Source organism: Lactuca virosa, chromosome 3 (genome assembly GCF_052849685.1).
Source record: "Lactuca virosa cultivar CGN04683 chromosome 3, Lactuca_virosa_CGN04683_v6, whole genome shotgun sequence".
Classification (NCBI taxonomy): Eukaryota; Viridiplantae; Streptophyta; class Magnoliopsida; order Asterales; family Asteraceae; genus Lactuca; species Lactuca virosa.
Window position 1 is genome coordinate 62,114,303 of NC_136428.1, and position 12,424 is coordinate 62,126,726.

General features: G+C 35.1%; 2 protein-coding genes across 2 annotated transcripts; one reads left to right on the top strand and one right to left on the bottom strand.

Moving 5' to 3' along the window:
- Positions 1-2,760: 2,760 nt before the first annotated feature.
- On the top strand, positions 2,761-3,606 carry PSBY (photosystem II BY). Its single transcript, XM_079084730.1, is given in 2 exon segments — positions 2,761-2,920; positions 2,923-3,606. Coding segments are annotated over 2 exon segments (720 nt in total). The 5' UTR covers positions 2,761-2,775; the 3' UTR covers positions 3,498-3,606.
- Positions 2,867-4,954, bottom strand: KCR1 (beta-ketoacyl reductase 1). The gene is made up of 3 exons (XM_079084729.1): positions 4,200-4,954; positions 4,045-4,114; positions 2,867-3,982 (listed from the first exon to the last, which is right to left on the bottom strand). Exons 1-3 carry the CDS (start codon positions 4,835-4,837, stop codon positions 3,728-3,730), a joined length of 963 nt encoding a protein of 320 aa, XP_078940855.1. The 5' UTR covers positions 4,838-4,954; the 3' UTR covers positions 2,867-3,727.
- Between the last annotated feature and the right edge of the window lie 7,470 nt (positions 4,955-12,424).

Here is a 12,424-nt window from a genome sequence, read left to right on the forward strand (position 1 = left end):
TCAGTATTTCATGTAGACCGCTCTAGGTTGGGTTTTCCGCTGCGCCCACCTCTACCATGAGAGCGACCACTAGACGACATACTAGACGAAGATTCGTCTTGTCTCCTAAAATGGTCCCGTACTGGGGATGGAACTGATTTCCGTTCACCATATACATACTCTTGAAATGACATATAATAAAAAGATGTCATCTCATCATCACTCGGTGACATTTTATTTCTTGGTGGTTGTCCCTCCTAAAAAATAGAACATATTAAAATTGCATATAAAAGTATAATAATGAATTTTATTAATAATTAAAAAAAATTTATAAACCTGTATCTTTGAAAAAATCTTGTTCACATCAACCCATTTCAATTTTTTTGTCCCACTCCATCGTTTCATCCGAGGCATGTCTCTATTTTTTCTCAATACAAATCCACACGCACGAACAGCCGGAAGCATCTCATATATCCATATCTACAATTTTTACAATTATAGTAATAAAAGTTAAAATTAAAAAAATTATCATAACAATAAAACCATTTAAATATAAGTAAATTTTTATACCCTAATTGGAGCCGTAAATCCTGAGACAGTGTATTTTAAAGTTTGACGACGCTCAGGAAGTGATAAATATTTATTTATCTTGTTCCATGTATCCTTAAGGTCATCATACGTAAAATCCCATTAATAGCTACCGCAAGCGAAACTAACAAAACAAAAAAAATTAGTTATAATATAACTTAACATTAATAATATAAAAGTATCAAAGTAAATAAAAAATACCTGTTCCAAACATCCAAATTCTCAGCAAAAAAAAACCAATCTTATGGCACGCGATCATTTATTTCTTTTCCTAAAAAACCTTCACATAAAATGTAAATCAAACATACTCTAACTGCATCGGCATCGTCAACTTCTAACAATGGTTGATTTAAAATAAAACTTTTCAGGTCATCGATTTTCACCGAACTATTTGTATGGTTCGGAAATAGCCGCTCACGCAATAAACATCTTTTTTTAGTACTAACTATTTTTTCTGACACTTTTTTCCCGATGTTTTTTGGATACTCCGCAAATTTCAACCCGGTTATCAAACAAAACTCTTCCGACCCATATACCAATTTCGTATCGGCTACTCTAAAATATGACCGTTTTATTCCATCTGGAGATAAAACAGCGTCCGGCCGTATCTGATGAAGGAACATTTTGTGGAACAACAATCCGTCCCCTTGTAAACGAGGGACGTCCAACAAATAACCAAATATTGTATCTCTAAATATTTCACGTCTCACACCATCTAACACTTCAAACACTTCCCATATGTTACACCCCGGTCCCTTTAAGTTTACAATAGCTTTCACATCGAAATAATTAGAATTATGCTGCAAAAAACACAATAACATATTAGAAAACTAAACAACTATTTCATTTTAAAATATTTTATTATTAAATGCAATAATAACATAATAACAATGCAAATACAAATATTTAATAAATAATTAATATATTTACGCTAAAAAACAATAACATACTATAACAATTTTTCAACTTAAACGGTAACTATATAAACAATTTTCCAAGTAATACGACAAATATACAAACGATTTTTATCTTTCTAATTATATCAAATAACATTTTCTAACCATATAAACAAGAACAAACAATTTTTCAACTAAAACGACAACTAAACTAACAAATTTTCAATTTATACGAGAAATATACAAACAATTTTTAAGTTTCAAATTATATAAAATAACATATTCTAACCAAACATATTGTAAACCACTAACCAAACATATTGTAAACATTATTCTAACAATTTATTTAACTACTAACTTAAAAAAATAAGCATATCCTAACCATTTGACTAAATGTACAACTACCCGATGCACACTCTACGCAGTCTCTACTTGTACATTTATACAACCACTAACAAAATAGCATTTCAACTTCAAGTTTAGTAATAACAAATATTAAAACTATCAAATACAACAAAATTACCCTATCACAAACAATATAATTTCTTTTTTTTACACTAACTAATACAATAAATAATAAAATAATAAACATAAAAAGAGTTAAAATCTAACCATATTTTCGGGATTGTTGAAGTAATCGTCCATTTTCTTCAAGAAATCGTCAAAAGGAATCCCCGAGAGAGAGTTTTTCTATATTGAAGAGTGAAAAATGAGAAAAAAAAATCCTTTTATAGAATTTCCTGCGAAAAATCGCAGGTGTATAGTGAAAATCGCAGATGGACTTTTCCATCTGCGAATGTACAAGTACCTAAAGCACAACTGTACTTTAGGTACTTGTACATTCGCAGATGGAAAAGTCAAATCGTAGATGGACCATTCTCATCTGCGATTTTGAAGGCCATTTTTGCAATTTCGATTTTTTTTGACTATTTTCCGCAAAGTGATTAGGATAATTGGCTATTTTTGTCATTTTCTCTTAAGTATATTATTATCATACCTACTTCCATATTAAAACATTAACACGGTAGATAGTCAATCAAATTATCTATAGATTTGTAACATTTCCCCAGCTCACTTCAATACTTCATCCTAAAGTCTATCTTGCATTATCATATATTCCATCTATCAAGATTAGAAAATTTTCCTTTTATTTTTCCTTGATCAATAATCAAAATAGGGAAACCAAAAAGCAAGAGCAAAGACATGAGAGATATTTGATATATACACAGATGTACTTTGACTAGTTTAATTTTAAGCACAATCCGGTGGTAGCCAAGGTAAGTGATAAGAAAAGCAAAGTGGGGACTCAAATATGAGGCTTAAATCTCCCCACAATCCTCCACAGGATAAGACCACAATCTCGAATCCACTATCCCCATTGGCTCTCACTTCCTATATGCCCATTTTCGCCCATCACTCCAATTCCGTGACTCCAAAAAGCTCCAATCTTCAACATCACCACCTCCAATGGCAGCCACACTATCAACCACCATGGCCATGCTTAACGCCAAGTGCATGACCTCCGCCAAGCCCTCTAAACCAACCCCCAACAAACCCATCTCTCTCATCTCCGTCCAAAACCTTCCCAAATCCCTAACCTCCTCAAAACCCGCCACCATCTCCCTCACCGGAACCGCCATCGCCGGAGCAATCTTCTCCACCTTGAACTCATGCGACCCTGCTTTTGCCGTACAACAGATCGCCGACATTGCAGAAGGAGACAACCGTGGAATCGCTCTTCTCTTACCTCTCGTTCCAGCAATCGCCTGGGTGCTTTACAACATCTTTCAACCTGCGGTTAACCAGATCAACAAGATGAGGACCAAAGGAGTGGTGGTTGGGCTTGGAATCGGTGGTGGTTTAGCAGCATCGTCTGGGCTGTTTGCTACGCCGGAGGCCGCCGCCGCCGCTGAAGCCGCTGCTAATGACAATAGAGGGCAACTTCTTTTGATTGTTGTCGCACCTGCTATTCTTTGGGTGCTCTACAACATTTTACAGCCTGCTCTTAACCAGATCAACAAAATGAGAAATTGATCAATCATATATATAAATTGGGTACATTGAACTAGTAATCTTGTAATCGCATTTCTTGTTAATCAACTTCTCTTCGAAAACATATATTTATATATCTTCTTTTTTGCCATTTCTTATACTCAACCGGATTAGATTTATTATGATTCAAATAAGTTACTATTACAAGATCTTCGTTCCAAGAAGATACAACATACATGCCATTTAGGCTACAAGTGATGCTTTTTTAATCACTATTCTTTTTTCCGGGAATCTTTGAGTTGTCCCCTCTTTCTGATTTGGAGGCAGAACCCTAGGCGCCAAGAATCCACGGCAAACTCCGGCAACGAGTTTAGCAAAGCCCAGATGACGGAGTGAGGCCAGTAAGGTGTGCAGCGTGGATCATGCCCCAACCACCGTAGCCCCGCCTTGGCATATCCGGTTGGTGATGGTACAAAAAACGAAGATCTTTTGATAGACGCCATCTTCGTTGCTACGTATAATGGAACCTGCAACCAATTTTTTTGTATCAAACTCTGATACATTTGATAGTTCCAAGTAAAAAAGTTACCTGACACTGGACGTCGATCCCACTGTTCTTGTATTCAACATACAAACACCTTGAAAATTGATCGATATACCTAAACAAACAACAAACGAAACACACGAGACCTTTTCAAATGTAATCAAATTTGAATACAGAAAGAATAAAGATGTAAAACTTACGCTTTTGTTGCAGCGTAAACAGCATAAAGAGGATCTGATGGGATGACGATAGCAGCACCAGAGCCAATATTCACGATTGCGCCTCTCTTTCTCTTCAACATCGCCGGTAATACTGCTTGTGTCACTTTAGTAGTTGCTTCAACATTAACCTTAATCAAATTATTCAACAATTCATCATCGACTTCATGGAAAAACCTAGCGTAAGGATATGAAATCCCAGCATTGTTTATCAAAACCCCAACATCTAACCCCTCGATTGCCTCAGTAATCTTCTTGATACCTTCCGATAAATCACCGGTAAGATCAAAAATTACATTCCTGATCTGGGTTTTTGAGAATTTGGATTGAATCTCAGAGGAAACGTCCTCTAGTTTCTTAGGGTTTCGACCCACCAAGATCAAGTTAAGACCTTTTTTAGCTAATTCAAAGGCAAAAGCTTTGCCAATGCCATCTGTGGAGCCAGTAACAAGTGCCCATGATCCATATTTCTTGATGTTCTTTGGAGGTCTTAAGAAGTTAACGTAAACCCATGTGAGAATTGAAACTGAAATCTGTAATATAGATAAAGAACCCAAGAGAAAAAGAACAATTACCCATAAAGGTTGGGTTTTTAGGGTTTCCAAGAAACCGATCTCCATTGTTGTGTATGTGATTTGGAGTTGGATCTGAGATATGGGTTTTGTAGATGAGAGACTATAATAAATAAGGTGAGTAATGAGGTGATGGTTGGCAATATTGGTTTGAAATTTAAATGCTTTTGAGTCTTGACCATTATTAAGGACTGAGTTTTCAAGAAAACACGCAACTGCATATTTTGATGAAGCTCGAGATGGCAAGTATTCAAACAAGTTTGTTGAAGCTGATGAACGAAAAAAGTAAAACTATATTCTAAATTTTTTGTTCCAATGGGGATGTGGGGATTAATAATATTCTAAATGACTATATATGATAATTAGTTGTAAATGCAATACGTCTTGAATCCAGAATTTTAGTTAAATACTTAAATTTATATCAACTCGTTACTTTATGTTGCTACGTCGTTTTTAAGAAATAGTACAAAATAACTATCTGTTATGAAAACTTGGTAAGTTTTGCAGTACTTTTTTAGTTGCAAAACTATTTTTAATTTTTTCCGAAAAAAATACTTTTGAAAGTTGTCATATTTTTTTAATACATAAATTTTGAAAATGTTTTACACTACAAAAAAAAGGAAAAAAAAATAGTTTTTTAAGGTAATTTGCGATGGACAGAAATTTTCAAAAACTTTTGGAATCTCAAGTTGCAAAATTTATGGTCATTTTTATTATTGATAAAAAAATTTTTTTGATCAAATTGTTAAATGTAGATGTGGCAATTTGCAAGGTTTCTTTACTAGACCGTGGAGCAACATCATCCGTTCTTCTAATCAACTTGCGGCTAGAGGATTGAGTTGGGTTGTCATGTTCAAAAAATGGTTGGTAATGATCACTTGACCAATTTTTGGAAGATATTTGATGTTGTTATTTGCATATTAAAGTTCGTTTTCTAAGATTTTTGCTTTGGATACTTCTAAAGCTGTTATGATCGAGTCAATAAGTCTGATAATGGAAAAAACCATTTGGAAATAGATATTTTAGTTATCATCATACAACGAATAAGAAGGCATACGCACAACAAGTTGCGCCGCTAAGCCCTTTTGTATGGTAAAACCAATTCTTTTGAAGACTATATCCATAGATCTAGGGATATAACATTGCTATGCATGATCCGTTGTAGTCTACTAAGAAGCTCTACCGCATTCGGCGCAAGGAAGCCAAACGTATCATATGCAAATGGTATGAACGCGTGTTGATTTTCCATACACGGTTTCTCATGTTTGGTGACCTTGCATGTAGCAGCTTTTAATGCAGCTTGTCCCACCGTGAAACCCCCGACCCTCAAACTTACGAGAGGGGATACCCCAGTAAGGTCCACACATGCGTGTTTCCCTCCAACCCATCCAAAAATCAAAACGTCGACCGGTCTAAGGGTTGACCTTCCTTCTGTCGGGTCAGTCAGGAAATTCACAGGAGCCTCTTTCTTGGCGGAAACTCCGGCACGCTTACATATGTCGACCAAAACATCCCTAACCATATCGTGCCTGTATTTAAACCCCGGGAGTTCTTTGCAATGAACTGCATGCTCGCCGAAAGAGTCCAAACATGCCTTGCGGCACACCGGACATATCCCATCGGCTGGGAATATTGGAATCATGAGTCGATATCTGTGACAACCCGGAAACTTCAATCTTGTACAATTAATCAATTCAATCATTATTCAACTTGTTTTGTCGATTTCTGGTGCTATTTAAGGGTTCATTTAAGTGTTCTAAGCTTAAACTTGACCAAGGTTGAGATTAGGAATGAGTCATCATGCCATATAGTGAGGAAACCGGGCCATACACGCCTCTTGGAGGAGTGTACGGCCGTACACATGGGTGTGCGGCCGCACACCCACTCCCTTGGCAGCACACTCACTTTTGGGCAGCACCCTTACTCCTATATAAAGGGTAGCCTCCTTGCTTTCATTCCTTTAGCACCTTGGCAGCACACAACATCATTTCCTCTCAAGTTTCTCCAACTTTGAACCTCTCAAAGCTTCAAGAACGTGAGTACTTCTTCCTCTAGCTTACAATTCATGAAAGACCTCTCTATCCAAGCTCTATGTGTGCAAAAATGACATGTTCTTCGCATTTGGAAGTGAGTGCGGCCGCACACCCTCTTAGGGTGGCCGCACACAATTAAAACACCCTCCAAAGTGAGAGTTTAACTTCCATATTCGATGTAGATGTGCCCTTAGCCTTGCTACACCTTGGAATGGACTTTTGGGCATCATTTTGAGGAGTGTACGACCGCACACACCTGTGTACGGCCGCACACACACTTGTACGGCAGCACACTCCAAGTGTGCGGCAGCACACCCAAGTGTGCGACCACACACTCTTGTGTGCGACCATACTCTCATTCTAGGACCATAAACCCACCTCTACGACCCTAAACTTGTACTACAACTAAGTTTGGACCAAGAACACTTCATGGATTGCAAGTATGGACCTTGAAACCCCCCAAGAACACCTTCTATCATGGGTGTACGGCCGCACACCCCTTGGGTCGCACACCCATGGCCGCACACACCTTAAAGGTGGCCATATACTCCCCTCATGCAATCCTTTAGGGCCCCAACACTTAGTGCAAGTAGTCCCAAGTTCCTAGAGTGGTTCTCCATCACCTTTAGTGGTGAAATACCTCCATTTGACTCCTGTATGTGTCATTGCATGTAATTTAGGATTAAATCGTGTTCAAGGCTTCACTTGAACATCCAGCGTGTCGTGTTGATCCTTCATTCAAATCACCCGAGGTGAGTTCATACCCCTACATTTTCCATGTTTTAATGTTTTCAGGGGGGAATACAAGCCAAACTCTAAGTATTTTGCTAAGTTTTAAACTTATTAATGCAGTTCAACGATTTCCACGTTTAATAACATATTCGGATATTTTATCTCTTTTTGTAATATGTTGAGCATAAGGGAAACTTCTATTTTGAAAATCCAACTTCACAGCTTTCAGAAAGGTTTTTACAAAGCAACTCTAATAAACTATAATGGGTATAGTTTGGGATAACCCTCTAGGCAGTCTCTAGTTAATCAGATTTCATAAATGAATATATATAAACTATAGCAGATCTAGTTTATGTTATATATTTTCTCAGGAGTATAAAGTACTATTATTCAAGGATAATTATTGTTTTATACTGTTTCTCGCTAGTAAACTAGATTATACAGAATTGTGAGGCTCTACTTCAACATTGTACTCTTAGGTGTATAGTGATAAATCCTTTTAGTATAACCAGAGTCTCCTGGAGGGAGAGCGTGAGATTTGTGAATAGATCTATTCGGGACTGACAATCCCACACCTGAACTGCTAGCTATAGTTAGACGGGCACGCCTGGGGTGAACAAATGTCATTTAACTTAACGCCTGAAGAACGTTATAAAGGTCTCTCGGTCATATCAAGTATAGTTATACGACTCGCAAATAAGTATAAACAAATTTTGTTTACGGACTCTACCCTTCATTAGTTTTATTTTGAGTAATAAAACTACTTTTATATATACTGATAGTATTCAGGGATTTCTAAACTGGCATCTCTACCTCTAGGGCGGACAGCATGTTTTCTAAAACTGATGGTTTATCTTCTACTAATAGATACTTTTTCAATACTACCTTTCATAAGAAAATATAGGATTTTCTTGAGAAACACTTTTCAAAAGAATCAAAGAACATTTTTCTCTAAAACTAAATGCTTATGAACTCACCCGCTTTATGCTGATATTTTTCTTCAAACTGCTTGTATTCTCAGGGAATTAGTAGACAGGTACTTCCAGGAATGTGGTGAAGTTGGAGCAATAAGAGCCATGTTTTCTATATTACACATACTTTTGATGTATTTAAAACAAGTTTCAAAATGATGTAAACACTTTTCATATTTGTATTCAATGTTTGGTTGTGTTTAGTATGCTTGCTATACAAATGTTGTGATACTACGCATGACGTCCTCCACCCCGGAACGTTTCCGCCATCACGGTTTCGGGGTGTGACAATATCTGAGGATGGTACGATACTCCACCGGAGACATATGTTGGCCAAGCTCATCTATAGAGATAGCTAGAAGAAAATCTTGAGCATGTGGCGCACGTAAACACTGGAAAACTGCTTTCTGTCGAGCCGTCATATTGAAATTCACTTCCATATCTTGGATAATTTTACTAAAAAGGGCACTCGCCAGTGTATTCTGGGATTTAGGGGGGGGGGGGCGGTGTCCTTAGTAATAAAACTGCTAAGGTCAATGTCCGGAAGCTTGTTACGAAGAGAATCTAAGGCACAAGCATAATCAGAATCCATACCATAAATGTCGCTATCCCGTAAGATGTGGTCTTGCAATACCGAAGATTGGGCCCTTGAGGCAACAAAAGCATATGAGGTAGCCTCTACTGCCGAGTATAAACCCAAACCACCAAACCAAATGGGTAGGGAAGCAAGTCGTCACTGTAAGTCGCCAAAGAAGGGGCCACCACAAACCACAATGTCCTCAATCGCCCCCGCGTAATCCATTATCGAAGAACAACGCCGCCTCCTCCATGAGATTTTGCAAAACTTGGTGATATATGACAGATGGGTGAGAGTTTTGGCTCCTCGGGAGAGTTTTGGCTTCGATTACATTACTTATTGATGATGACATTTTGTTGGTAAGTGATTTCCTATCGAGATTAATATGTTGGTGTTGAGAATTCGGTTAAACATCCAAGTTTAATGAGAGAGTTAAATTAAGTGGCATGTCAAATTGATATTTACTGGATATGAAATTTAATGGTCATTGAACTTTTTAATGGAAAAAGATTCTTTTATTTATTTAAAATATGTTTTATTGAACTTTATAGAGTTCAGTCCAAAATAAAAACATTGTTCATGTCCTAAGTTAACATCCATTAAAAACATCCATTAAAGGGGAGTGACATTGATTCTTTTCTTCTATGACCCTTATAATTCTCATATTGAGACAATAAATCATATCCTTATCTTTTTTTATCCTTATCTTTTTTTTGAGCGACATGATTTTATTGAAAAAAGACTTGCTAAATGCTAGCAACGAACAAAAAAATATATAAAGGTTCCATTGGATTTTTCATCCACATAATCCAATTCCTAGACCCATTATTATTTCTATGAGAGTTCAACCGGTTGAACTCTTTCTTTTTATATATAAATCATATCTTGTTAGAGCATTTTCAACCCATCCTTCAAACTTTATTTTTTCCTCTATTCAGCTCCAAGCTTACCTTATTTCTATCTCAATTTTGGGAAAGATGAATAGTATTCCACCAAATATGGAGGAACACTATTCATTTCTCTCAAAATAGAGATGAAGTTTTAGTTGTCGGTCTTCCTTTCTTTATTTTATACATTTTCTAGTTTATTTTAAATTAAATGGTTAATTTAATATGATGGTGTTGAGAATTCGGTTAAACATCCAAATTTAATGAGAGAGTTAAATTAAGTGGCATGCCTAATTACTGGATATGAAAATTAATTGTCATTGAACTTTTTAATGGAAAAAAATCTTTTATTTATTTAAAATATGCTTTATTGAACTTTATAGAGTTCAATGCATAGTAATTTTTTTTTGATAGAATTATATAAAATGTAAAATGATGATGTGATGATGTGTGAATCCATTAAACTTTAATAAGTTTAATACATTGTTAATGTCCTTAGAGTTAACATCCACTAAAGGAGAGTGACATTGATTCTATTCTATGACCATTATAATTCTCATATTGAGACGATAAATCATATCCTTATCATTTTTTTATCCTTATCTTTTTTTTGAGCTACATGATTTTATTGAAAAAAGACTTGCTAAATGCTAGCAAAGAACAAAAAATATATATAAAGGTTTCATTGGATTTTTCCTTGAAACTTTATTTTTTCCTTTATTCAGCTCTAAGCTTACCTTATTTCTATCTCAATTTTGGGAAAGATGAATAGTATTCCACCAAATATAGAGGAACATTATTCATTTCTCTCAAAATAGAGATGAAGTTTTAGTTGTCGGTCTTCCTTTCTTTATTTTATACATTTTCTAGTTATTTTTTCTATTAATTATAATTTAGATGTATTTTTCCTCTATTCAGCTCCAAGCTTACTTTATTTCTATCTCAATTTTTGGAAAAGTGAATAGTATTCCACCAAATATGGAGGAACACTATTCATTTCTCTCAAAATAGAGATGAAGTTTTAGTTGTCAGTTTTCCTTTCTTTATTTTATACATTTTCTAGTTTATTTTTATCTATTAATTATAAGTTAGATGTAATATTTAATTAATATTTATAATATTTTGTTATATATTAAATTATATTAATTATTTATAAATATAAAGTTTGCTTTTTTTTGTGTATCAAATTTATGTAAAAATTTAAATACTTATTGAAATTTTAAAACACGCTAATATGTTTTATAAAAGTTTATAATTAAAATATATATTACAAACACGATAATGTATAATATTTATTTAAAAGTGTGTATGTGTAATATTTCTATAAATACATGTATAATATTTATTTAAAAGTTTGTATGTGTAATATTTATAAAAATGCATGTATAATATTTATTTATAAGTGTTTTATAAATATAATATTATCTATTTAATATTATTTTGATGAAAATAAATAGATTATATATATGTTAAAAGCTAATTAGTAGAAGGGGTGTATTTGAAAATATATGTAAGTTGCAAAACAAAATATACTAGAAATATATTTTTTTGGGGTAAAAAATAGAGTATGGTTGGTTTACGTTCGTTCATTTAAGTCCTTTTATGTTCATATATGTTCAGTTGTGTTTGATTACCGTACTATATTGTTGGATTAGTGTCTAAGCCCGTAACTATATTTAGTAAGTACTTGACCCGGTTGTGCATGGTCCTTTTGGGTTGCCTTCACCATAGCAACTTGACAGGGTGATTTATGAAGAGAGAGAAGATATTATGATTTATTAATATATTATGAGAATAATATATTAAAGGAATAATCATATTTTTTAATTAATATTAGTCATAGATTAATTAAAAAATAATTTGGTGACTAAAAGAGATTAATTGAATATAGGGGACTGAACTGCAATTATTGGATAATTGAGTTATTGGGCTGGGGAACCCATTGGAGCAAGGGGTGAACGAAATTATGATGGGAGTCCATCATATTTTCGTCCATGGCCTTAATCCAGAAGGTTCCATGGGCTGCTTGGTGATTAAGTTGTCCATTAGGGTTTTGGCTGAAACTCTAGAAGCTCACAGTATAAATAGACCCCTTGGGTTGTGGAAATCGGCTACACTTGCTTCCTTGGAACCCTAGGGCCGATTTCATACCTCTCTCCTCTCTCCAAATCATCCTCTTGCTAGTTGGTGTTTGTAAGCCATTAGAGGAGTGACAATTGTGACTCTAAGATCCAAGACAAGAAGAATCAAGCAAGCTACAAGAGGTAATCATCTAGATCTGAGTTTCTTATGTCTAATTTGAATTGTATACACTAGATCTAGGGGTTGGAAGACTTGGATAAATTGCATGTTCAATAGAGAAACCTAGATCCAAGCATTAGGGTTTGCATGTGCACATAGGAAAGTTCTTATGGCTCAAACCCATCAGTGGTATC

Bases quoted from the DNA above. Each gene is read 5' to 3' on its own strand.
- KCR1 (XM_079084729.1), bottom strand. From the start codon at position 4,837: ATGGAGATCGGTTTCTTGGAAACCCTAAAAACCCAACCTTTATGGGTA. The intron at 4,115-4,199 runs GTAAGTTTTACA...TTGTTTGTTTAG, and splicing joins GTTTACGCTGCAACAAAAGC to GTATATCGATCAATTTTCAA. The intron at 3,983-4,044 runs GTAACTTTTTTA...AATTGGTTGCAG, and splicing joins GGATCGACGTCCAGTGTCAG to GTTCCATTATACGTAGCAAC.